This window comes from Trachemys scripta, chromosome 22, assembly GCF_013100865.1.
Source record: "Trachemys scripta elegans isolate TJP31775 chromosome 22, CAS_Tse_1.0, whole genome shotgun sequence".
Lineage (NCBI taxonomy): Eukaryota > Metazoa > Chordata > Testudines > Emydidae > Trachemys > Trachemys scripta.
Genome location: NC_048319.1, coordinates 6,028,227 through 6,055,563, shown reverse-complemented (window position 1 = coordinate 6,055,563; position 27,337 = coordinate 6,028,227). Strand labels below are relative to the sequence as shown.

At 50.3% G+C, this 27,337-nt stretch overlaps 2 protein-coding genes across 2 annotated transcripts in view; one reads left to right on the top strand and one right to left on the bottom strand.

The window, feature by feature from the left end:
- Positions 1-4,954, bottom strand: part of LOC117869073 (tubulin polyglutamylase complex subunit 1-like) — a 9,674-nt gene extending 4,720 nt beyond the window's left edge. The window contains exon 1 of the mRNA XM_034755574.1: positions 4,830-4,954. Within this exon, the coding sequence (XP_034611465.1) occupies positions 4,830-4,954 (125 nt within the window). The remainder of the gene's footprint in view (positions 1-4,829) is intronic.
- Positions 4,955-6,007: 1,053 nt separating this feature from the next.
- Positions 6,008-11,012, top strand: CDC34 (cell division cycle 34, ubiqiutin conjugating enzyme). Its single transcript, XM_034755475.1, has 4 exons — positions 6,008-6,128; positions 7,492-7,589; positions 8,095-8,229; positions 9,922-11,012. Exons 1-4 carry the CDS (start codon positions 6,105-6,107, stop codon positions 10,130-10,132), a joined length of 468 nt encoding a protein of 155 aa, XP_034611366.1. The 5' UTR covers positions 6,008-6,104; the 3' UTR covers positions 10,133-11,012.
- The last annotated feature ends 16,325 nt before the right edge of the window (positions 11,013-27,337 follow it).

Sequence of the window (27,337 nt, the reverse complement as noted above, 5' to 3'; positions counted from 1 at the left end):
TCCCGTGGCGAGGGCCCTGGCTTGTGGGGGGGTGTCCCGTGGCGAGGGCCCTGGCTTGTGGGGGGAGGGGGTGTCCCGTGGCGCGGGGCCTGGCTTTTGGGTGGTGTCCCATGATGGGGGGGGGGGTTCGTCCCGTGGGGTTTGGGGTGGGTCCTGTGCGGATGGGCCTTGCCCGTGGGGCTGGAGAGGACCCCAGTGAGCAGTGACTAAGAGGGTTCCTGCCCTCTGCCCCTTAGCGGGGTGACATCAGAGGATGTCAGAGAAGCTTGAGGGGCTTTTCTAATGAGAGCGATGCTGGGGGGGGTCTTTGGTTCTTTTGGGGGGAGGTATTGAGGTGGCTGTTGGTAGGGGAGCTCTCCCTCCAAGGTGAGGGACTTGCCCTGGGAGCTGGAGGGGGCTGAGGGATCCAGTTTGGGTGGGGATTGCTTTTCCTGGTAATTTCTCCCCCAGGAGGGGGCTTAATTCCCAGTAGTTTTGGGTACCTGCTCCCCACCTGGTCCATAGGTAGAGGAGAGACCATTAGAGGAAACCCTTTTCATATCCTCTAGGAGCTGCTTCCCCTCTGCCTGGCATGTGGAGGGCTGCTGTTGTCCTGGGGAGGGGGGGGGTTGTGAGGGTCTCCTAGCGTTGTCACAGCTCCTCATACCCTACGCCAAGATGGAGACAAAGGACTGAGGCCCTGTATGTGGAGAAGAGAAGTTCAGGCCTAGTGAGCTGTTTCTTGGTGATAGAGTGTAGGTCCTTCTTCTGAGCAAGGGGGTGGGGGTATTGTTTTAATGAAGGCCCCTGGAGATATGGTTGGGGGTGTCTGTGTGTGTCTGTTGGGTGACATATAGAGGAGGTGTGTATGTAAATATTGAGTCTGTGCAATCCGGGAAGTTGCTCAGTCTCCTTCCTTCCCCTTCCTCTCAACCCTGGGGATGACTGAGTGGAAATGAGCCCAGGGAGTGAGTCAGCTGGGTCCAAGAATCTGAGAGGTGCCTCTTCCCTGGGCCTGGGCAGGCAGACGGCAATACCTGGTTTGCCATCTAAACTGTAGATGAGTCTCCTGCCTGGCCCCATCTTTCAGGCTGGGCTGGGAGTTGCCTGGCCCTATCTAGGCTCTCTGTGAGGCTACGATGGCTCCCCTTGGAATCCCTGAATGCTTACACATACCCCCTCAACAGCTCTTGCCTTCCCCTTTATACCTGTCTTCTTATCCAATAAATTGATCCATGGACAATAGACTGAGCTCCCTGCATGGGGGGGCGGACTTCTCCTTGAACTTGTGTTAATGTCCGCATGCACAGTTCATAGCAAAGTGCTGTTGTTTTCAAGGATCCCTTTCTTGGGAACTCTCTGCCTCTGGAAGGTTTTGTTCTGATCCTTGCTAGCGCAACAAAGGGGATTATTCCGAGAACTTCTGCTGTTTCTGACCAGAGCTCACTGCACGGCCTTGTCCATGTGGGGAGGGGGGGACGGGGGAGCCTGAACAATATGAAGCTATGCAAAAAATCTTGTTTCTAAGTCCCAACTCCTTCTTTTCACCCCTCTTTCTCTGTCCCGGAGAACAGAATAGTCAAACAAAGGACTGCGATTGAAGGCAAGATGGTAACATATTTAAAGAGACAGTAGACCCAGTAATAACCCCCCTTCCTCCTCACAGTTGTGCAGAGTTCTTTGACCCAAGATCTAACTTGCGACTGAGGATTGAGTTTGGCAGGGAAAAGTGATGGGGACTGGAGGAGGAAGCCATTTCAACTGTGGATCAAATTCAGGCCCATTTGGGGGCGGGTGGGACAACGAAGGCTGTCTGAATCCAGTGTGACAAAGCATATGTCTCTGCGTTTTACACTAATCTATTAATGTCTGTTACCCAATGGCCCAGTGAAGTAAGACAGCATCCTGTGTTGTTCAGGTTGGAATTACAAAAGTGTCCTAAACCTTGTCTGTGATTACCTTCCTGAATGGCGCCTGTGTTGGGATGGTGGGGCTGGGACCACAGAGGTGGGGTGAGGTGAGAATACGCCATCCAGTGTTGCAGGAATATGTTTCTGAGCCAGAAGCATTTTTAGGTGGCACTGTTCCTTAACAGGCTTTACCTTTCAACTCTCACGTACAGGACCCCAGGGACTCGGCTGTAAAGCACTTCAGAAAGTTACAACACATTTTAAACCTTAATCTTGCCATTTCATCTGTCAGGGATCGTGCTGTCCTTTCTGAGAGCTGAATGCTCTGTTGTTGTGTGCAGCCTACTGCTGGCACTCCTCTACCTGTCTCTGGAAATCCCCACAGGGGTGGTGCATCACCCCTAGGTTACCTAGTGACATCGCTGAAGCTGCACGTCTTTTTGTATGGCTCTAATGTCCATGGAAAGTCTGTGTGCCAACAGACTGGAGTCCTGGCTCTGCAGGGAAGGGTACAGCACTTGGCAGGGATGTTGCTGGCTTCCCACACACCACCCTGCATGTGATTTCATCCCTGACTCAGAAGGCTGAGTGAAAGTCTGTCTCCATGGCCTGCTTTAATCCTTGGATTCCCTGTTGCTACTGCCTGCAAGAGGACCCCATTGCGATGGCTCAGTTTGCTGGAGAGCTGGACTGATGTGCAAAATTCATAGGGGTTTATTTTTAGCATCTAAAGTATGCACCCCTGCCAGTTTTTGCTTGGTCTTTCTCAACGGGGACCAGCTATTCTTAGGGATTAAATCAACTTGCATTAATCACCGAGCTTCAATTCCCCACAAGAGCTGAGATTTGCAGGTAGCTTTCCGACCGCTAAGCCATACTGGAGGAAGGTACTGTTCCCATTCTGCAGATCAGGGGACTGAGGCACAGAAGTTGAGCCAGTTGCTTAAAGTCACATAGGAAGTCTGACGGTTAATGCTTAACCTCAGCTCTTCTAGCTGCAGCTTTGACCAATAGGCCGAACAGATGGCTGGGTCTCAAAACCAGCTTCTGTGTGAGGTGGTGGTTTTGTGCAGACATGCTCTAGCTGCTCACTTGGCTTTAGTCCTTCGAGCTATTTTTGTCTGCGCACTGCCACAGTGGGAGTAAGGCTGTTTTCTTTATTTCTCGTTAATAAATTGGACTGGGAGCAGGAGCCTTCATTTCAGAATGTCCTGTGAGATTTAGCTGATTGTGTTCAGGTGTAGAGCGGTGTCTGAGACCAGCATCGTGTTTCACGTATCTATTGTCTCTCTGCAATTCCCTTTTTGGGGAATGGGGGCAGGGGAGATGGCAAGTGCAAGGAACGTGGAATAACAATCTGTAACCACTAACAACCCCCCCACCCCAGCTGCTTTCCCCCTTCCTTTCTCCCTATTATTAGGGATGTTAATGGGCCACTTCACTTTGAGTGGTCCCTTGGAATGTGTTAACTTATGCTAAACTATCTGTTCCATCTTTTATGTAGTTGTGACAGTCTGCGTAAGTTTCCCAGACCTGAAGCGAAGCTCTGTTGAAGCTCAAAGCTTCTCCCTCTTACAACAGAAGTTCGTCCAATAAAAGATACCACCTGGTTCTTCTAATATCCTGGGACTGACACAGCAACAGCATGTCTGTCCTAGGATGGGCCAATATTCATGGAATTGGGTCAGGCTAAGATCTTATTTCATGGCAGCTCCTAACCTGTCTGGCTCCTTGGCTTCTGCATTGATCCTCCAAGACTGCTGCTGAATAAACTGCTGATCCTTTTCAACAAAACTCCTCCCCACCCTATGGTACGTCTACACTTACCTCCGGGTCCAGCGGCAGGCAATTGATGTTCTGGGATCGATTTATCGCGTCTGGTCTAGACGTGATAAATCGATCCCAGAAGTGCTCGCCGTCGACGCCGGTACTCCAGCTCCGCGAGAGGAGTACGCGGCATCGACGGGGGAGCCTCCCTGCCGCGTCTGGACCCGCGGTAAGTTCGGACTAAGGTACTTCGAATTCAGCTACGTTATTAACGTAGCTGAATTTGCGTATCTTAGTCCGAAGTGGGGGGTTAGTGTGGACCAGGTCTATAACACTGTCAGCTCTTTTCTTTATGCTGTTACTGGCATTTGGGAAGGGATGTGGTTGGAGACCATGACTGGGATCAGGAGTCCTCAGTTATATGCCTGACTCTGTCACAGCCCCACTAACTTGGCAAGTTATTTAACCTGTCCGTGCCTTGATTGTTCCATCTGTAGAATGGTGAAACTTACCTGCCTGACCTGAGGCTTAATCTTTGTAAAGAGCTTTTAAGGTCCTAACGTGAAACTGCTCTAGAAGAGCAAAGTGCTTGATCGAGGAACGTTTCTGGAAGTTCTGTAAAGGGTAAACAAAACTCTTGTAGCTATAGCAGTTGAAAGTTTTAGACCGAGTCTAGGTTTATGGTGTGCCTTTAAATGTTATCCAGTCCTGACTAGATCTGTGTCCAGGCCCCAAACTGAATTTCTCTTTTGAAACAAAACAACTCATTAAATCCAGACTTCTGTGTTCCTGTCAACTAAGAAAAAGCCCTGCTTGTTTTTGTTATCCTGGCTCTGCTGACCTCTTGTTTGTTTGTCTGAGTGCTGATCTGGTTTCACTTCAGAGTGTGGAACAAGAAGACCCAGAGCTGCAAATTCTCATCCAGACTTCAACAGGGTTTTTGAGGAGCTGCCTTGATCTAGGATGGTGGATTCCATCTTTTTAGATACAGGGGAGAGGCTCAACCCATTTTAGCTATTTCCTGTCTCTAAAGGAATTAACCCTGAAGAACTTGTTAGGCAGAAAGCCTGAAGTTCTTGCCTTAAGAGCTATTATTATATCACAGGAACAAAGTTTGTCTCACTCTGTCTCTCTGGTAAACATAGTGACTGCCAGCAAACCTGACCTAATTACCAGGCTGCATGGCTGTCTGAAGATGCCCCTCCATGGATCTGAGGAGAAAAGAATTTGATCCACGGGCAGTGCCCTAATGCCTGTATGACAAGAGGACTGTCCGGAGGGTAATTTTCTGGTACCATCTTAGTATTTCCTCCTGTTGCCACAAGAGTCTCATGGTTTGTTTTGTTTTCTCCCATACCTGGCTGGCCTCTTGAGCAGTGACTCATCCCTCACCTGGGAGGGAATCATCTGCTCTGGGGAAATGGTAGAGACCTGGTACTCGGCTGGGTCTCCTGAAGAGGGAAGGGGAGGCTTGGTGGTGGGATGGGGAATACAAGGAAGCAGGTTTGATAAGGAGGCAAGACTGCCATGATCTCTTGAAAGTCCCCTCCCAAAAGTGCCATAAATCCACCTGGGAGGGCTCCCTATCCTCTGAATCTTTGCCAAAGCTCAGACCACCAGTGTTCTTGTCAATATCTTCCTGGAAGCCTCAACACTATAGGGATGCCTCTTTCATCAGCCAGTATTGCTGAGTAGCAAGGCACTCCCCTTCCTAGGGGATAAGGCTTGGGTATGGGATTACATGGCTTCCATCCAGCAATGCAGAGCTGTTCCACTAGACCTGCAGGGCTTGACCTCCACTTCTCCAAGGGGAGGGATTTCAGGGGACTGTTAACACCCGAGACAGTTGAAAGTGCCTAAAATCCTTCTGAGCTGGTTTAAATCTGACCCTTCATAGCACTGTCTACTTAAAGATCTGAAAGTGTTTATTATGAGCAGTGGTCATATCCTTCCACCCCTAGGAAAGCTGTCATCCTCACTTCACAGGTAGGGAAAGAGGCAGAGGGTTAGTGACTTGCACCAGGTCCCAGTCTATGACTCAGCTGTGAATAGTACTCTTAATTTTCTGTGCCTGTGCTCTAACCACTCAACCATGCTTCCTCCCCCACTCAGCAGTAGTAAAGAGAAGCTGGGAGCTTTGGACTTAGCTACTGTATGGGAAGTGGTACTGGTGCTCCCTCTGGATGAGGCTTGATGGTCACTTCTTGTTGGAGCTGCAGGGGAAGGGGTCTGTCTCCTGCCTGTGTGCAGAGTGCCAGTGGGGGGGGGGATGCTTGCACACCTCATCTGGTTTTGTGTACAGACTTGGCTGGGGCTCCCCCAGAAGCATCAGCATGGCCATGACCCCCCACCACTGCCACTAATGAACCCTTTGTTTCTTCACAGGCTCGTCTCAGGTTTCCTATTGATTATCCCTATTCGCCCCCCGCCTTCCGGTTCCTGACCAAAATGTGGCACCCCAACATCTATGAGGTATGTCACACGGACTGTCTTCTCATCTGGGTTTCTAGTCAATTGCTGCAGTGGCACCAAGTCCTCTGGATCGCACTGAAGTGTTGACCTCGGTGTCGAACACCAGCCTGTATTGACATGTCCTGTAGTGGAGGACGGTTTTAAGCAAATACGTTGGGGTTCTCCTGGAAGTGTCTTGTACCTTTCTCAGTTTGTGTTGGAAACACAGCAGCCAGCCCAGGCTTGTCCTGAGCTCAGACAATTCATCTCCTTTCCTGGAATCCGTTCCAGAACTAGTCTGTCTGTCCAGTCTTGCAGTCTTCCATGTTTACTGCATTTGCCCACAGCGCCTGGCTGGAATGTGGTCATGCCCTGTAAGATCCATGGGAAGATACTGAGCAAGCGACTTCCGGGACTCTCAATGTGGCTGGCTGCAGAAAGTATTTAGGGTACTCAGTGCTCTGTGTGTACTTGCACCTCATTCAGAGCCCTGGGGGATACGGCCCACGCAGGCAGAGCTTCTCTTCAAGTGTCCCAGGACAGAGATATGGAGATATTCCTATCTCATAGAACTGGAAGGGACCCTGAAAGGTCATCGAGTCCAGCCCCCTACCTTCACTAGCAGGACCAAGTACTGATTTTGCCCCAGATCCCTAAGTGGCCCCCTCAAGTATTGAACTCACAACCCTGGGTTTAGCAGGCCAATGCTCAAACTACTGATCTATCCCTCTCCCTTGTGCAAATGACTCCTCATTCCTAAGTCACTGACTGCCATCCGTTACCTGTCCTGTAGTAACTATGGCAATCTCCGGTACTCTTAAGGGCTGGCAGGTGGGTAATGGGTGTGATTTAGATCAGTGCTCTAAATCGTCACTGCAGGGGTGATTGGAGTGAACCTCTCCCTAAAGAGACTCCCCAGGGCGTCATATCTGTAGTGGCTCAGCCCATAGGCACATCAGTGCAGTTCAGCTTGGGAAGGTTCTTTGCTGGATCTGTCATAGCAAGACACCTCACTCCCTGCTCTGTAAGGCCTTTCAGGCTAATTGAAATCTGCCTGAGCTGCTGGCTTAGGGGAGGCCAGGAGAGCCTTGAGGTCCCTGTCCTGGGACTTGCTCCCCAAGATGTGGCTGAAGATAGGACAGCTAAACTGATCCTGGCTCTTCTCTGGGCATTGGCGACAGTGGTTGGCTGTCCGTTCCCAGTTACTCGTAAGCCACTGGGTGGCATTTTCCTCAGATCTGCCCTGGAAGCAAAGGATGGGGGGACGAGCAAACAGGGCAACAGGCACAATAAATCAACCACCTTGTAGAGCGGTTTGGAGTGCCCGGAGTTGGGACATCAGCGCCTGTGTAAATAGACTCTCTCTCCCTCTGTGTGCTTTCAGACTGGCGATGTCTGTATTTCAATTCTCCACCCTCCGGTGGATGACCCGCAGAGCGGGGAGCTGCCTTCTGAGCGATGGAACCCCACCCAGAATGTACGGTAAGGCCTCGAGGAGGGAGAGGGGAACGCATTGGATGCGAGACGCTTAGCAGATCTGATGCAGAGGCTGGAGGAGGTGCCCGAAGGAAACAGCTGGGAAAAGCCCTTCTAATCCTAGAGGTTGCAGGAAATACCTGGATTTAATTTCTTTAGAAATTCAAAAGCAAATCAGTTTCTTACAGGCTGGATGTCAGCACTGTTGAAAGGCAGCGTAAGCTGGCAAAGGAATTCAGGTCTTTCATGCACCAGAGACCAGCTTGCCTTCTGATTGGCATTCGGTTTCTCCTTCAGCTTAAGAAGGTCATGGCGTCTGGCCTGCTCGTGGGTGTTAGGATGTGGTCACTGTTATGACATGCAGTGTAAGTGGCTGCTGCTCTTGCAAACTGACCGGGTTCAGTTAAACTCCTCGCCATGAGAAGATGATTTCCAGCCCCTCTCAGATCTGGGGGGTGCAGGTGGGCCGAACTCCTGTCTTGGCTCTTACCGCTCGTTAACTGTTTTTCAGGACTATCCTTCTGAGTGTGATCTCACTGCTCAATGAGCCCAACACCTTCTCCCCCGCAAACGTGGATGCCTCTGTGATGTACAGGAAGTGGAAGGACACCAAAGGGAAGGATCGGGAGTACACCGACATCATCAGGTGCGTGGCAAGCTGAACTCCACCTTCTCATAACTTGCATTTAAACAAGAGGGGAGGAGCTTCTTGTTTAGACTACCCTGCTTGGGAGTGTTTATCTAAATGGTCCCGCATAGACTTTGGGGTGACTGAATGCAGGAGGGATTCTTGTTCCACTGTTGCTGTAGTCCTGTACTGCTCGGTTGGTTAACATCGTGAAAGCTCACGGCTACCAGGAAGGTCGGGGACTATAAGACGTGGATTTCTGCCGAGAACAAAGCATGCAGAGGTCTCAATGCAGATCCTACTGTATGGCAAAGGGCCTGGGCTGGGTGTGAAGTGGTGGTCTAAAGGGGAAAACTCTGTTGTGTTTGTCTGCAAACCTGGGTTCTAGGACCTGCTCTGCCCCGTTGACTTAGTGTGGGGCCCGGAGCAAGTCTTTTTCTAAGCAGGTTTCTCACTTAGATTCAGTTCCCAGAGCGTTCATCTCCCTTGGTTGAAGGACCCACTTTATCAGCTCGCAAGAGCTCTGGGCTGGCCCCTTGTGTCTGTCCAGTGATGGATGGCAAAATGGCTTCATCTCTCCTTATGTTTTCCCAAACTCACTGCCTGGTCCCCAGACTCAGGATGACCTCATGTGGGACTTCCCATCCCTCTGCTGATTTGTATGTAAATTAAGTTTCCATTTTTTTGGTCGCACCTTGCTTAATTTCATTAGAGACAGGTAGATGGGGGGAGGGATAGCTCGGTGGTTTGAGCATTGGCCTGCTAAACCCAAGGTTGTGAGTTCAATCCTTGAGGGGGCCACTTAGGGATCTGGAGCAAAAATCAGTACTTGGTCCTGCTAGTGAAGGCAGGGGGCTGGACTCGATGACCTTTCAAGTTTCCTTCCAGTTCTAGGAGATAGGATAGCTCCATTCATTTATTTTATTCCCTCCTGTCGGCAGTGGAGGAAGGGAGAATCTGTTTCTCCTTGTGTTTTGGTCAGATTTTAAGGCGTGATAACATTGAGTATCGATATTTCCTCATATAGTGTTACTTCATAGATGTCACAATGATCTTAATCGCCAGTGTTATTAGCTTTCATAAGACATCACAGTAATATTGGATACAACATGTACCAAGTAGTATAAATCAGTTGATTCAGTTACTTATGTGAGATTTAGACTCCCCAGGTTGGTGGCTTTACCCTTTATGTAAATGTGCCTTTATTGTCTCAGACAGGCTGGTCAGACAAACAAATACGTTCCTTTATCTAAGGCAGATTGAGCCAAACGTAATTCTAGCACGTATTCATGACTCTTTGTGTGAACCGTGAACATACACCATGCAAGAATCTTAATGATCAGTGAGCTACTTGTTTTCCAACGATATCTTACCAGACACGGTTTAGATGCAGATTATGGCAACCATGTGTTAGGCATAGTGAGTATTTCAGGCCTGACAAGAGCTGCTGACACAGAGTAGTGAATGATCAAGGGGCCTCAGGCATGAGATAGGTGTGACAGAGTAGACCCTGGAGATCAGCCTGCCTTTTTATCCCTAGAGGCGTGGGCATGCGTCAGTGCTCATTGGCAGGACAGAACGAGGGAAGCAGGTCCAGTTCTGTGGAAGACTTCAGCCTTCAGGGTTGGCACCTCTCTTGGCCTTCGGACCTTGATTGAGTAACTGCTCCGTGTCTCTGCCCTGTTCTCATCTGCTCCTTGCCCCTTTCAGGAAGCAAGTCCTGGGAACCAAGGTGGATGCCGAACGGGATGGCGTGAAGGTCCCCACCACGTTGGCAGAGTACTGTGTGAAGACCAAGACTCCAGCCCCGGACGAAGGCTCAGACCTTTTCTACGACGACTACTACGAGGATGATGAGATGGAGGAGGAGGCAGACAGTTGCTATGGCGATGAGGATGATTCTGGCAACGAGGAATCCTGACGCCCTTCTGGCAATCGCAAAACTTATCATAAACTATTGAATTTTACCTCAACTAGGACACACAAACTGGCTTGAATTTAGGATCTGTCAGCCCTGAAATTAACTCTCTACCTCACAGGGAGACTGTTCTGCTGTAAAGGAAAAACCACAACTGTCTTTGTAAAAACCCTGTTTTATAAACTTCCATGAGGGTGGGGGCGTGAATCCATGGAGCATTTACAAATCCACCTTGAGCTGGGAACCTAGCAAGCCTGGTTACACTAAGGAGACCGTGACAGACAACCTGGCAAATCATGTGGGGCACTTGGGGATGTGTGTCTTTGTCTTAAATCCTGCACAGGAGAAATGATTTCCGGGAGGTTGCAGCGTTGGTGAAAGGTTATGTGCAGGAGGTGGAGAGGTTGGGGGAATGTGTGTGCTTATGACTAGTTCACTGCAGTCTATGAACGAATCAATATGGAATTGATCATCGTGGTAACTGGTCCCTCCCCAGCATCAGCTTTTTCATCCTGGCGTGGCTCTGCAGAACCAGGCCAGGCCATCTGAGGGCAGTATGCTCAAAAGGCTGCAAAGCCAGCATTCGACTCATAGGCCCTAGAGAGTAAGTTAGCTACTTTCTGCCACTGTACGTGGGAGCCTCTCTTTTTGCAATTGCCTTGCTTTGGGCAGTGGAGCCTAGTGTGATGCTAGCAGGGATGGGGAGAAGTGAAGAGTGTTCCTGGGCAGAACATCAGGGCTGCACTGACAAGCCTGGGGTGGGGGGAGTTTTTTGTTCTTAAGGGGGGAGGTGGGGGGGGTTAATTTTCAATCTTTTGGCTTCTGTTTTTTGCGAAGTATTTAATAAAGTACTTTCAGGGAATAGTCGTGTGGCATGTGACCACTAGGGAGTGCTGCCTCAGCGTGGTGTGGTGCTCTGCCTCTGAGGTTTGGAGACTTGCCTGTGGGACTTGAATATTTATCTCAAGTCTTCCAAGGCTACAACAGCAATTGGGGGGCTGCGGGGAGAGAGATCTCTGCAGTACACAGTACAAGCTGCCCTGAGTGGACTGGAAAAGGGTCTAACAAAGCGAGGCCAATAAATAAGCATCTGCTCCATGGGTTGGGGGTGACAAGTGGGAGCTGTTGAATAGGTTCCTGCTGTCTGTTATGACTACATACGAACTCTGTTAACACGCAAGTGATAAACTGTATCCCCCACCGCGGCCCCCTTTGAGGGCCAAGGATTGTCTGGCCAGGGACTTTGTCCTCCCTGCAGCAGGATCTAGTCCGCAGGGCACTCAGGCTGCTGTCCAGGCAGGCAGGCTGCAGGTTTAGTTCAGCCTCCGCTGAGATGTTGCAGTCTCTGGCTGTCTACACTACAGAACCTCTGCCACCATAGCGATGTTGACACAGCTGTGACGGCATAGTCCCCGGTGTAGACGCAGCATGTAGGAAAGCCACTTCCACAAATGTTAGCCATGCTGGCAGAAGCCCTTTTCCAGCAGCATAGCTGCGGCGCATGGGGCATCATCCTCCAGACAACTGGAGGATAGCTAATGCAACACCCTTTTTTTTTTTTAAAAAAGGGCTACAGGAGCCATCCTCGCAATCACAGGCTGGGAAGTCTCACTTCAGTACCAGGCAAATGGGTTGAAACTACAGTAAAGAACAGAATCGTCAACCCATGTGGAACGCGTCGTTAGGGAAGAGTCAACTCCTTTTTTGTAAAGGGAAATCCTAATCTATTTGGATTCTGTGTGGGTGTCAACAAGCATGTGGATAGGGGGGATTGCTTTGATACGGTGCCTGGGCTTTCAGAAAACCTTTGACAGGGTCCCTCCGTAAAGGAACATCAGAACGGCCAGACTGGCTCAAACCAAAGGTCCATCCAGCCCAGTGTCCTGTCTGCCGACAGCAGCCGATGCCGGGTGCCCCAGAGGCAGTGAACAGAACAGGGAATCATCAAATGATCCATCCCCTGTCACCCATTCCCAGCTTCTGCCTCTTAAGTGCAATCATGGGACAAGAGGAAAGGTCCTCTCAAGGATCAGTAACTGGTTAAAAAATAGGAAACAAAGTATAGGAATACATGGACAGTTTTTACAGTGGAGAGAGGTGAAGGGAAGGTTCCCCCAAGGCATTTGACTGGGATCTCTGCTGCTCAACATCTTCCTAAATGACCTGGAAAGGGGGAGGTGAACAGTGAGACGGCAACATTTGCAAATGCTACAACATTAATCAAGGCAGTTAGGATCAAAGCTGCCTGCATAAGAGTTACAAAGGGATCTCACGAAACAGGGTGATTAGGCAACAAAATGGCAGACAACATTCACTATTGATAAGTGCAAAGTAATGCACACTGCAAAACATAATCCTAATTATATATCCAAAACGGTGAGTTTTAAATTAGTGTTACCGTGCAAGAAAGGGATCTTGGAGTCGGTGTGGATGGTTCTCTGAAAATATCTGCTCCATAGGCAACAACAGTCATAAACACTAACAATGTTCTGAGCCATTAGGAAAGGGATAGAATATGATAATGCCACTTTATAAATTCATCGTATGCCCACACCTTGAATACTGCATCCAGTTCTGGTTGCCCCGTCTCCAAAAAGATCTATTAGAATTGGAAAAGGTACAGAGAAGGGCAGCAAAAATGCTTAGGGGAATGGAACAGCTTCCATGTGAGAAGAGATTTGAAGACAGGGACTGTTCAGCTTAGAAAAAAAGATGACTCGGGTGGGGGGGGGGCATACCATCTATAAAATCATGAGTGGTGTTGAGAAAGTGACTAGGGAAGTGTTTATCCTTCATGTAACACAAGAGCCAGGGGTCACCTAATGACCTTAACGGTCACCAGGTTTAAAACCAACCCAAGGAAGCACTCCTTCACACAATGCACGGTCAACCTGTGGAATTTGTTGCCAGGATATTGTGAAGGTCAAAAGTATCAAAAGAATTCAATGAGTTCATGGAGGATCGGTCCATCAGTGGCTGTCAGCCGGGATGGTCAGGGATACAACCAGTGCTTAATTTGTGGCAGGGTTGACCCCTGGCACCTTTAAGTTTGGCAGTTCGCAGCTCCAGCGCCTCTGGACTTGCCATGTCAGTTATGAAAGTAAAAAAAATTGCTTGAGCCCCGGCACCTCTTTCGTTACAAATTAAGCCCCGGCTGCAACTGCTTGGTGGCTGCTGCCTTGTTTCCCCGCGATACTTGGGGCCAGAGTTTGAGCTGCCCTGCACCTTTTGGGGTTGCTGCCTCTCCACCTGACTCTGCTCCCTCCTACCTGCAGTTAGACAGGGGGCCGTGAGTAGAGGGATAGTTCATTTAACTCCCCAGGGGCCTGGGAGCGACTCCTTGGAAACCATAGCTTGGCTAAAGCTCCCGTACTCTTCATGGAAGTGATGGCTGGTGGGCTCAGGCTGTGAGAACAATTGAAGGCCATGGTCTGCGGGAAAGGGACCATGGAGGATCCTTGCGTCTGTCAGGTTAGAGCATAACGAATAGTCTGGGCAGGGGAGCAGCTTCTGGACCCACGTCCGTCCGTTGAGGGGTTGCTGTATTATGGCATCGGGGGAGTGAGGCTAGATAACGGGTGTGCAAGAGTCTCTTGGGCTGCCGGGGAACCTGCAGGCACTGAGCGTTCCCTGCATTGCACTTCGCTGTTCACTTGTCACCCGCGGCTGAATCCAACGGTGCGCGGCACTTGTGGAAAATCCACGGCCGCCCGACACAACTGCTGCCCTCATGAGAAGAGGCAGAGAGCTTCCCCTCCCTCCCCCCAGCCTACAGGTGGTACCTTGGGGGAGAAGGCCGGAAGCCTGCACTGCCGCTGCTCAGATCAGGGATCGCCTGGGCGTGGCTGGGGCCATCGGGGGAGCAGGGCCGATCTCACCTTCCTGCTGGGGGAGTCTGTCAATGTCAAATTTCTACACTGGAGAACATGGTTCTTGAGATGCACCACCTGCTGATCTGGATTTGGGGGCCTGCTCCCAGGGTAAGAACCTGCAGGGCTGTGCCTCGTCAGGCCAGTCCTGTTCCATTCACGAGTTACCCTCTGTCTTCCCACCAACTAACGCTTCCAGGAGCTGAGGGGGTAACCACGGGAACCACTCCGGGTAGCCTTAGCCGCTAGGGGCATGGGGCCCTCAAGCTCTAAGGTGGCGTGTCATCTCCTCCTCCTCCGAATGGTCCTGCTGGTGGTGATGGAGCAGAGCGGCTGGCAGGGGCCCCTCCCGTTTGCAGCCTGGGTGTGGGGAGATTCTTGGGGGCCTGCATGTGCTGAGGAGGGAGGGGGGAAGAAGGGGGAGTGACTGGCCTGGTAAAGCTCATTGCATGGGGGACTGTGATGTGCTCTCTGATTGCTCCTAGCTGTTAATCCGCAGAGGGCGAGAAGGGGAAGTTGGGGGAAGGCTCCGTGTGCCAGTCCTTTTGTTGGTGGTGTTGCTAGTTCAGATCCAGCTCATGCCACTGGTGATTAAACACTGCTGTGCGATAGCCAGACGGGAGGGAGGTGTAGAATGGGCTTGGGTCTCTGTGCCAGTTGTGGCTAATGGAGCTGGACCATCTGGTTCCCTGGGGTGGGAGTCTGAGCCCAAGGACAAAGTCAGCCCTAGACTGACCTCCCACCGACAGGAGGGGGATGCAATGCTGGTGGGACTGAGCGGGTAAATAGGAGGCAGTGTGTCTGAAGGGCTGCCTGGTATGTTTTGCCAGGACTAAATTCACTTCAGTCTCTCTCTTAGGTAGGGTGACCAGATAGCAACTGTGAAAAACGGAACAGGGGGTGGGAGGGTAATAGGTGCCTATATAAGAAAAAATCCCCCAAAACAGGACTGTCCCTATAAAAATGGGACATCTGGTCACCCTACTCTTAGGTACTTACCTGGCCCCCAACACTAGTATCTGAGCACCTCAAAATCTTTAACATTTCTCCTCACGACTACCCTGTGAGGCAGGGCAGTGTGACTGTCCCCACTGTACAGAGGGGGAACTGAGGCCCAGAAGGGCCAAGTGACTCACCCACGGTCACTGGGCAGAGCAGGGAGTTGAAGCTGGGTCTCCCAAGTCCTCATCTAGTGCCCTAACCACTAGGACATCCTTCCTCCTCCCCCTTTCAATCTCTCCTCCATTTCACTTCCTCACTTTCTCTTCCCACTTCTGGGACCCCACACCCCACTTAACACCGATCAGCACAAGCCATGGGCTACAATCAACATTATTGGCTTGAGAGGGCAGCCACTGATGCTTGCAGCGAGGTCTCTGGGTCTTGCCGCTGTCCCTGCCCTGCTGTTCCTCTTTTAACTTCCCTTTTTTGGTTTTAAGATCTTTGCTTTGGGGCTCTGACGTGACTGTAATGATGGGTTCTTGGCTGGAAAACACAGGGCTGGGAGTTGAGTCACTGGAGTTCGATTACTGACTGCCAAGTTTCTGCGTGACTACCCACTGCTTCCCTATGTGTAAACAGGGATCAGAGTTGTTCCAGCATGGGCGTGCGAGGCTTATTCGCTAAGCACTGAGTCACTTTTGTAGCAGCTTCTCTCAAACGCGTGGTTGTATGATGCGCTTGTGGTGAATACACACCACTCGCCATGTGGCCAATACATCCTAAGAACCCAGAAATCTTTCCCTACGCATAGTTTTTACCACTTCACTCCTGCTATTAATTTGACATGCAAAGTGCTCTGATGGGTAGCAGGATGAAACCCGAAGGATACAGTGTAGACTCTGTCTACATTGTGGAACTTAAAATGGGGAGTATTAGGGCTAGGCGGTGTGTATATATGTTTGTTCCTGCTCAGCCCTGTTTTCGGTATGGCTGGGTCAGATCCGCTGATTGCCGTGACCTAAACAAACTTCACCTCCTGTTAAGAAAGGATCATCCTAGCTAGGAGTCCTGCAACAACTTGAACTCAACTGTGCTTTCCTCAACTTCGCTTGGTTCCAATTCCATGAACGTGTCTGTATCTGAGTAATTCTAGCCAGCGGGACCAGGCATGTGCAGAAGTATTTGCTGAGCAGGGCCTTAGGTTACGGATTCTTCGGTGCTGGGACTGTCTTCTGCTGGGTGCTGAAAACAACTGAGTCCTGGGCTTGATTATGGAGCAAACTGGATTCTACAGTGCCCGCTGAGTTCCCAGCAAAACTGCCTCCTCTGGTCTGAATGCAGCCCCGTCAATGCTGGAGATGATCGGCTGAAAGATTTCAACATCTCTCAGCTCCCAGACTGTGTTTGCAGCACGAGCCGCTGGGGAAGTGCCTGGACGTGAAAATGTAGGCGCTGGAATTGAGAATTAAATGCGAGTCCTGGCTTAATGTTTGGGTTCAACGTCATGTCTCTGATGGCAGAGGCACCAGCCATCCCTTCAGCGTGGGGCAGGAGTTCAGAACTCAAACCGTCCGGTACTGTCCTGCAGGTGGCAGGCGTTGCCAGTCTCTAGCATCTGAGCTGTTGAGACTCAAGGGGCTGGAAGGATAGATCAGCTTGTGCTGGGAGGAAGTTTCTTCCTCTCGGCCATTATGATCTATCTTGGTGTGTGGTCCAGAGTGTGTTGGCTGAACAAAAGGGTGACACCCCTTGGGGTAATGGCAGTGCTTGTTTTAGCAGTGAGCTGGCTCTAGAAATGGATGGGGCCCTCCTGCATTATCCCTTAGTGCAGGGGTGGGCAAACTACGGCCCGCGGGCCACATCCGGCCTGTCAGACCATTTAATCCGGCCCTCAGCTCCTGCCAGGCAGTGGGGTCGGGGGTTTGTCCCGCTCCGGCGCTCCAGCTGGGGAGCAGGGTCGGGGGCTTGCCCCGCTCCGCGCAGCTCCCAGGAAACAGCCAGTATGACCCCCCTCCAGCTCCTATGTAGTACGCGGAGGTGTGGCCAGGTGGCGCTGCGTGCTGCCCTGCCCACAGGCATCGCACCCGCAGCTCTCCTTCCCCCTCCCCGTCCGCGCCTTAGTGCCTTCCACCTGAGGATCTCATAACACTTTACAAACCCTAATGAACACCTCCCAGCCCCACTCCCGGCTGGGACAGTATGTGCTAGTATCCCTCTCTCGGAGAGCTAAGCTAAGGCACAGGGAGGGAAAGTAGCTTGCCCAGGGTTATGTGGCAAGTCAGTAGCAGTGTCTTGTCTCCCACGCTGCCCTCCTCAGTGGGCACAGTTATGGGTCCTGCCTCCTTCTCCCTCCAAGGCATAAGGAAGAACTCAAGGGCATGCGTGTCTTGTCCTGCAGGGTAGCGTTTCATGTCTCTCAACAAGAACAGAAACCTGCCCAAGCACAGCCAAAAACTGCACAACAACGGTGCAGAACCTGTCGGCTCCTGGTCCTTTTGCTAGGCTAATCCATCCCCCTTGGCTCTGGCTAATGCGTCTACACTCAGTGATGAGCTGCCAAACTCTTAACCACCGGTTCCTTATAAAAAGTTCTGATTTAAGGGATGTGCCACCGTATGTATTCTTTGTACTAATAGGGCTACAATACGTCTGTAATTTCCCGGGAGCAGCAACAGGGCCTGTGCCCAGGGGCAGGCAGCGGCGCCCCCGGTGGCTGGAGGAGGAATTACACACTTCCCGGCCGGAGCCCATTAAAGCCGCATCGTCGCCTCCTCACAGGGAAGCGGGTTAACAACCGGTTCTAAAATTGCTTCAAAATTTAAAAAACAGTTTGCGCGAACCGGTGCGAACCAGCTCCAGCTCACCACTGTCTACACTGATTGGTTTTCCTTTCAAGTTTGGTCCAATTGATTTTTGTCTCTAGTGCTCAGGTGTCACTTACCCTGACCCATGCCTGCCTTGAGATGTGTGCAGGCTCTGCCCCGTTGAGCTACCGAGCGTGGGCAGGGGGAGGCAGTGGGATTGCTTTAGAAGGCCCAGTACATGCATTCGACAGGCCATGCCACAAATAGCTTACACACTAGAGAAGGCAGGTAAATGCTGGGAGGAAGGCAGGATTATCGCCATTTTCCAAATGGAGAAACTGAGGCACAGTGAGTGATTTGCCAAGGTTCACACAGGGAGGCTCTGGCAGAGCTGGGAATTGGAGCTAGGTCTCCTGGCTCTCAGTCCGGTGCCTTAACCACAAAACTCCCACCCTTCCTCTGCAAACTAGATGCCCTAATCGTGTGGTCTGTGTGTGTGTGAGTGACACAGTCGGGTCCTGGCCCTTAACCAGAAGTGTCTGGAGTTTCCCTTCTCTGGATCCTCTCACTGAAAACTCCCCTCCCTCTGTCCCGGACTCCACCCAGTCGGTAACTTGATGCTGGAACTAAAATACCTCCTCCAAGTTAATCATGGAGAGGGAGAGCCAGCAAGCTGTGGGGTGAGCCATGCTTCCCAGGGAGAACACAAGCAAACCCATCTATGGCCCTGCACAAAGGGGCCTGTTCATTGTCACTTGTTGCTGCATCAGTGGGGACAGTTCTGGCCTCTTGCCTGTTCTGCTAGGTCGTCTGGCCCAACACGGAGCGGCCCTGAGAGGGGGGTGTGGCTGAGAGAGAAATAGAAGAAACAAAGATCAAGGAGATGTTGCCACCCTGGACTCTTCTGGTGTTTTGAGCCAAGAGGGTTGTTTAGGCTGAGCCTAAACCAGCTCTGGGATAAACAGACGTCCTGGGAACATGGCTGAGATCCAATCTCAGCTGGGTCTGCTCAGCCACGCCTGCCTCCCTAGATAAAATGCGTCTCAAGAAGGTGACTGCTTGCTTCTATTATCTTAGTGCCTAGGAGCCCTGGCTCATGGACCACCACCCCACTGTGCTAGGGGCTGCACAGAACACAAAGACAGTCCCTGCTCTTAGTTTTTCAGAGAAGATCCTTTAAAAAACGCAAGGTCCTGTCTGCTCTGAAGGAGCACCAGACCCTACAGTTCCTCTCATAAGGGCTGGGGGCTTGACTAGGACTCTACTCTACAACTGGCTCCTGCGTGCCACCCCAGAGGTGGCTGCATTTCAGCATTGTGCTGCATGTGTATTGTTCGTGAAGCACTTTAGAATCATTCCATAGGGACCGACGGACACTGGCATGTCCAGAGATCCTTTAGGCTGGAGAGAAATGGATAATACTATTCCTAAATGCTCGAGTGGGATGTTCAGAAAGCCATGCAACAAAAGCATAACGTGCAGGAAATACAAGGGCTTCGAGCAAGCCAGCATGCTAAAAATAGCAGCAAATAAATGATAAACTGAAGTACTTAAACAGTTTGGATGTAAAATGCTTGGAGATCTGCCCATGAAATGCTCTAAAATTATCTTATTTTTCTCTTCCTTGGTCAGTCTTTCTTAGCCCATCATATGGGCTGTGGAGCAAAGCCGGGATGCCTTTCTCTTCTGAGGTGTTTTTTCTTGCTTTATTTTTACAGACACTATCTTAGGAATTTTTTAAAACGTCTTTCCTGTATCTTTGGAAATATCCAGGTTTCTAGACATATTTCTACTTTTTTCCCTCTCTCTTCACATCTTGTTCAGACACAGTTCTGCAGACACTGGGTTGCTCACTCCCATGATTTTACCATGGGTCTCACTAGATGTGTGGTGGGTTTTTTCTTAAAGTTCCAGCTCCTGGAGTCATGTGACTCAGTGAGAATCTTGGCTTTCTTTTTTTGAAAGTATGTTTCTAACAGAGCTGGTCAGATTTTTCAGCAGACCATGTTTCTGTTGGCAAAAGCTGATTGGATGAAATCAAAACATGGTGGGGACGTATTGGGATTTTTTTTGTGGCTGAAAGTCCTGGTAGGAAATGATCAAAGCATTACTTTTGATGAGCTTGAAATGTTTCCTTTAGTTTTCTAATTTAAATATATAAGTCAAAACAAATGTTTTGACCTCAGCGAAATGTTCTGGAATGCTTTGTTTCATGAAAAATTCAGAACTTCTACTCTGGCCCCATGCGGAGTGAAATTATATTGCAAAATCTCAGAATTTCACAGGGGATGCAACCTTTTCTTTTCTTTTAAAACCAGCTCCAGTTTCCAAGCCTCATGGTAGCAAAGAAAAGCCTGAAAACAGAACCCGAGTACACTCCAAAGCCTGAAGGCAAAGTAAAAGAACGCAGCTTCTATTATTTTTTAAAATCTCATGATTTTATTGGGTCTTGACTCATGATGGTCAAACATGTGGGACTTGACGATAGGGCAGACGCTGTAGCTTGCTCCTTTCAAATCCAACGAGTTGAGTCTCAGGAAATGCAACCATGGAACAGACCAATGTTTCATGTATCCTTCCCCCAACAGGGGTCTGCTTCAGCGGAAAGTCAACGCCTCTCCACACATAATGCCCCTGGCCGTTTGCTTGGTGTGATAACCACACTGAAAGGGGTGGACACATCCTTCCTGATCCTGCCCTCTGCCTCCGAATCATCTTCGTCTTGAGGCATGATCCTAGTGGCTCGAGAAACACTGCGGTTGATGTCAGTTGACCTAAACCCAAGGGATGGCCTTAGCCTTTGAAGTCAACTTAACCCTGGCTTTGACTTTGTTATGCTGCCAGTGCATTGTTCTCTTCCCTGGCCCCCCAGTGCCTCCCCTCCTGTTTAAATATTCTCTCCTGGGCTGACAGATGAGGCCCAAGACCAAAGCAGCTCGGAGGACCAATGAAAGGGCAGATGGGGGAAGTAGAGGAATGAGAGGCACTATCTGAGAAGCAAGCATCCTTCTCTGCAGCTGGAAGCCCCTAGATCCTCTGGCTAACGAGCACATCATCACACTGGTATAATTAGCTCATCTAAGCTTGTTTCTTCCATTCCCCTTTCTTCCAATTACATCGAATGTTGCAAATTGCTTTCTGTAAACAACGCTCCACTGTGCGGGGCATTAGGGGAAGGGCTAGAGTTCTCGAGAAGGGCTGGCCGTCTCTGCTGTCTGACTCCCGTCCTGTGCGGTCACCGTTCAGGCTGTGCTCGAACGCCATTGGAAAGTTCAGTGCTGCCGTTCACTGAGGAAATGGCCTAGTGCGGTTAAAGGGCAAGGCGCTAATACCTAGAGAAGTGCCCCAGGTGAAAGGATACAGCATTTAGTGTGGGTGAGAAACTTGCTCAGGGTCACACCCATCTCTTAAAACCTTTACAAGAAGAGGGTGCTGACCTAGGTTCCTTCCATAAAAATTAAAGTTTAACATGTGTGTCTATAAGAGAAACGGCTGGAGGTGGCCTATGAAGGAGTCAGGCTTGTTGTTGACCTGGGATACAAAGTCCCCAGGCATGAGACTTGGGGGGAGAAAGGGGGATAATCATTAACGGGAGGCTTTTGCTACAGAAGCAAACCAGCCTTCCCCAGAACTTGTATTCCAACAGTGTTGCCTTTAATCCTGCATGACTGGTCCTGGTCCTGCACGAGCCCCTCCCATTGACAACATTAGAACCTGCAGGATCCAGACTTCTATATACAGGAATCTCATCTCTCCCTTCCCCCACTAAAATGCAGCCACTTCTGGGGTGGAACACCGCAGCTATTGAAGTGCTCACAGCAAGACCAAGCTTGTCTTAACAACCGCGTGTTTAAAGACAAGTGTGACTATTCGGAGGGGCTTACAGACAGAGGTTAGATGGGATGAAAAGCAACATGCTAGAGGAGCCATCATGCTGTTTCCATAATTTTTGTTCTGCCTTTTTGGCTGTTTTTTATCCAATTAATGTTCAGCATCAATATGGGGAGGACAGTTTCAGCTGACAGTGACGAATGGAAAAACTGGGAGGCGGTGGAAAATTTTTACATGGGTAGAATGTAATGATCTGAGCTGGAATTTGGCCTGGATGCTAATCTGTAGGGGGCCCTTAGGAAGAGAGTAGTGATCTGCAAATACAGATCTGGTCAAAGTGCAGTGACATGGAGCATCATCTCCTATATCTAGCTTTACGTGTGTGGGGGGCGGGGGGGTTGTTTTTAAGGCTGTTTCTACAGCAGCCTCTCACCAACCAGCCCTGGCACGTGAGGGCCTTGGCTGCTGCAGAGAAGATACTGTCACAGTGTAGGGGGACCTGACAGCAAATGTGAAAAATCGGGACAGGGGGTGGGGAGTAATAGGAGCCTATATAAGAAAAAGACCCCCAAAATTGGGACTGTCCCTATATAATCGGGACATCTGGTCACCCTAAGTGGAGGTCATATCTCTCTAAGCTTGTACACAAAGCCCCAGAGAAGCTATGCGGCTGCCCATGTGACTTCTACGGTAACAGGCACTGCTGAGGCAACCCCCAATAAGAACCCACCCTGGCCTGCCACAAGCAACATACTAGCCGTGGATCACGTGTTTTTTTCCTGCAGCAGCCGGCAATTAAAGCGGCTCGGCGTTCCAGACTTCTGTAGGCAGGTCTCTCTGACAGTTGGCATGTGATCTTTACAAACAGAACAAAATAATGGTGATAGAGGGATCCCTAGTGTATCCAGGATACAAAGGGAATATATCTGCTCCTAGGCGTTTGTATCTAACTGGCAAGAAGTACAATCTGTGGGGCTACTTTGGGGCATCTGAAATGCTTTGTCACTAAGCTTAAGATGTTTGGAATTTTTGGCACTGAGTCCACTGGAGTAGATGAGGTTAGTCTCAGGCAGATTCTGTCTCTGGATCTCTCACTGTTTTATCCATCTGCTTATACGTTAAGCCTCCCTACCCATGGACTGTCTCGTCTGTCATGTCTTGTACAGCTCCAAGTACACTGGCAACAATGAATAGTATAAATGCTATAGTGGATGCTGTTAGTGCGGTTTAGAAAGTGACATGCGTAGGGGCTGGAAATCTTTAACCACACACAAGTCCTTCTTGGTGACAGGTTTCTGAGTGGTAGCCGTGTTAGTCTGTATCAGCATAAAGAACTTGTCGCACCTTAGAGACTAACATAAGCATTCATGGGCTAAAGCCACTGCATGCATCTGATGAAGTGGGCTTTAGCCCACGAAAGCTTATGCTCAAATAAATTCGTTAGTCTCTAAGGTGCCACAAGTACTCCGCGTTCTTTTTACAAGTCCTTCTGTGTGTCTTTTCATTCAAAGCTGATTTCTTGGGTTGGAACAAACTGAAAATCGCGAGTGCCCCATTTCAACTGTCCTTGTTCAACTGAAACTAGACGAGGCTGGTCGATTTCGCTGTTTTCACTCTCTGGTTATTGCCTGTTACATAGCACCAAGAATGTGCTGGGAACTTGACAGCAAATGGTTTGCCCAGAAGAATGTACAGTCTCAGATCCCGATCCTGCCAGCTGTTAAACTCGTGAGGGAATCTGTGCCTGCATGAGTCATCCCGTTAAACATTATGGGATAACTCATCCACATGCACAGAGCCTTCCAGGTGCCTACGTGCTTGTCTACATTTGAAATGACACAGCTGTAGCTGCACTGCTATAGCGCTTCAGTGTAGACACTATCTACGCCAACAGCAGGGGTGCTCCTGTGGGCATAGGTAATCCACCTCCCCACGAGGCAGGAGCTGGGTCAATGGAAAAATTCTTTTTGTCGACTTAGTGCTGTCCACACTGGGGGTTAGACTGGTACAGCTGCGTCTCTCAGGGGTGTGGACTTTTCACACCCAGAGACACAAATGTAGCTACACCGATTTAAGTTTTCAGGGTAGACCAAGCCTTAAGTGAGGGCAGAATTGGGGCCCAATCCTGGAAAGGGATGTAGCTGGATGGATGCTTATGCCCATTTGCAATCCCAATGAAACCAATGCAGTTGCACGACAGCCTATGTTGGCAAAACTTACGTTGCTCGGGGATGTAAATATTCAACCTCCTTGAGCAACATAAGTTACACTGACATAAGCGTTTGTATGCACAGCGTTATGTCAGCAGGAGAGCTTCTCCCAGCAGCATAGCTTATGTCGCTCACGGAGGTGGGTTTTTTTATGTGAATGGGAGAGCTCTCGCCTGTCGGCATACAGACGTGCTGCAGCCGTACTGGGACAGCTGCACGGCTGTATGGATAGACATGGCCTCAATGAAGACAAGTGCAAAGTACTTTGCTTAGGAAGGAAAAATCAGATGCATAACTACAAAATGGGGAATAACTGGCAAAGTGGTAAGACTGCTCTAAAGGATCTGGGAGTTAAAGTGACTCACAAATTGAATACGAGTCAACAATGTGATGCAGTTGCAAAAAAGGCTAATGTTCTGGGGAGCATTAACAGGAGTCTTGGACGTGAGACGGGACGTAATCGTTCAGCCTTTGCTGGAGTATAGTGTGCAGCCTTGGCTGCCCCACTTCAGGAAAGATGTGGACAAATTGGAGAGAGTCCAGAGGAGAGCGACAAAAATGATCAAAGGGTTAGAAAGCCTGACCTGTGAAGATAGGTTAAAAAACTGGGCATGTTTACTCTTGAGAAAAGAAGACCAAGAGGGGATCCGATAACAGTCGGCAAATATGTTAAGGACTGTTACAAAGAGGACAGCGATCAATTGTTCTCCATGTCCACTGAAGGTAGGACAAGAAGTAATCAGTTTAAGCTGCAGTAAGGGAGTTTTAGGTTAGATATTAGGAAAAACTTTCTAACTATAAGGATAGTTAAGCGCTGGATGGGTTACCAAGAGAGGCTGTGGAATCCCCATCAGTGAAGGCTTTTAAGAACAGCTTAATAAAAACCTGACAGGTTAAGTATACCTGGGGGGTTAAGTATACCTGGGGGGCTTGACTAGGTGGCCTTTTCCAGCCCCACATTTCTGTGACTCTGTAATAGCACCCGGTACTATTGCCCTAGGTACTGCCATCAGGGCCGGCTCTAGGATTTTTGCCGCCCAAATCAAAAACAATTTTGGCCACCCCTCCCCACCATTTAATTACCCCACCCCCGGCCCCGCCTCAACTCCGCCCCCTCCCCAAATCCCCAGCCCTGCCTCCTCCCCCCAGGCTCTCAAGCCTAGGAGGGAGGGAGGGAGAGAAGCGGCGCCGTGCCGCGGCCACTCGGAGTCTCCCCCTCCCTCCCTCCCAGGTTTGAGAGCCTGGGAGGGAGGGGGAGACCCCGAGCCGCCACGAGAGCCTGGGAGGGAGGGCGAGTAGTGGCACGCGAATCAGCTGTTTCGCGTGCCGTGGCGTGCGAGTGGCAGCAGCGGAGGTGAGCTAGGGCGGCCGGGGCACATTTTTAGGGGCGGCATTCTGGCGCCGGCCATGCCGCCCCTAAAAATGTGCCGCCCCAAGCACCAGCTTGTTTTGCTGGTGCCTAGAGCCGGCCCTGACTGCCATGGTGCAGAGGATGTTCCATCTGGTAGAACTTTCTGCACTTCCCTTTGGATGAAACGAGCTAGGTATCAAAGCAGTTTATGAAGGTGGGCAATGTTCCCCCCCGTAAAAGGCGAGCAGACTCTGGCCCTGTATGGGAATGTACAGTTCTTCTGTTAAATCAGCCAAAGCTTGAATGCTAAAAGAGGCAGGGTAAGTACTGCTGAGTCATAGTGACAAACAGGTCCAATTAGCGGCAACCTGGATATAAAGGCAGTGCAGGGGGAGTGCCTCTCTGGGTGTTCCTGGAGAGAGACCCGGCCTTGCTTCTTCATGTAGTGCTGGTGTCATTGACAATTCAAACGCTGGGGGTGCAGAGTTTCGACACCAACTTAGAGTCTATGTTGAAGAGTGGGTGGGAGTCTCCATTCCCATGATTAAAACAGGGCTGTAGAAGAGGAGGTACAAAAATGAAATGATCAGAGAGTAAGTGGCGGAGTTGAGAACAGATCCTGGATTTTAAGCCCACTTGCGGTATATGCTGGATAAATGAATCACTGCCCAACAATCCAGGCCATAAGCAGGTTTGGAGCGAAGTGCTGTACTGGGTCTTAGTTTTATTGCAGCCTTAAGCAATTCTTCTAGGTGTAGGAGGCAGTGCATATAGTGAGCTGGAGGAGGAGAGATAGGACAACTGCAGTTTGCTCTTGTCTGCTCCCAGCTCTGCCGATGACTTTTACTGTGTGACTTCAGGCAACTTTTTAACTTCTCCGTGCCTCAGTTTCCCTATCTGTAACATAGGGACATGATGCCTCAAAAGAATCACAGAAGGTTTTGGATGCCTTGTTCATTTAATGTGAGCAACGTGGCATGAGATTGCTAGCTGGAAGGGGAAACAGTTTTCTGCTATGTTGAATGCCTAATCTTGCCTCTGACATGATGTTAAAAACCATGGGACAGATTCTGTGCTTTCTCACGTTAGCTGGTCAGCACAGAAGATGCTGTCCGAGAGGAGAAGAGGGTGGTGAACATGACTTTTGGCCATGTTTGTGCTGCTAGTATTCAACCTGCAGCAGGATCGCTTCCCGGCTCTTTGAGCTGTGGTCAAGTGAGAAATTCTCTAAGTTTAGAATAGCTCCCAGTGGTGCTCTAACTCACGGCAGCCTTAGTAGGTCAAGCTATTGGCTTCCTCCCCATTGCCAAAGCACAAAATGTATATCCAGGCCACTCCTGCCGGCCTCAGCCGCACCCCTCTCATGCCCCCTATGCCAAGAGCTGCAAGAACGGGGGAGCATAGAGCTGCTCCTTTGGCAGGGAAATTCTCCCATGGGTTCGAGGACTGCTCCATTAGTCCGATGCCTCAGTGGGCTGGGTGAGCTACAGGAGAAACTGACTGTGAAGGCCCAGTCTCTGCTTTCCCCCCACTCTCTCCCTCTCCCCACATACTCCCTCTGGACTCATCCAAGGCAAGGGATAGATGTTGCGCTGCTTGGAGGCCTATCCCCTTGGGAGCTGTGAGTCAGCCTCATTCTAAAGCATGGGGGTGAGGGGGCTTTGCTGCTGTGACTTGAACTGTCTGTAAGGCTGTCTACACTACACAGCTTTTAGTGACACGGCTGTCGGCTCCTGCCAACAAAAAACATTCACCCCCAACGAACGCACTGTTCACACTGGCGCTTGTTGCAGCAAAACGTTTGTCTTTCGGGGGTGGAGGGGATTGACACCTCTGAAAGACAACCGTTTTGTTGTTCAAGCGCCAGTGTAGACATAGCTGAAGTGTCTTGGGGCAGGGACTAGCCCCTGTAGGGTGACCAGGTGTCCAGTTTTTGACCAGGCTGTTAAAAGTCCAGTCAGTGGTGCTGCCCGGCTAAGGCAGGCTGGGCCCTACCTGTTCTGACACTGCGCTGTGCCCCAGAAGGGGACAGCATGTCTGGCTCCTAGACAGGGGGGTCATGGGGCACTGGCTCTGCACTTCCTTTGGCCAGGAACCAGCACCCCCGCACCCCAGTTAGAGCCCTTGTCCCCTCCCGCATCCCCCAGCCCAGTGAAAGTGAGGGAGGGGGGAATGCAGAAAGTGGAGGCGGGGCCTCGGGG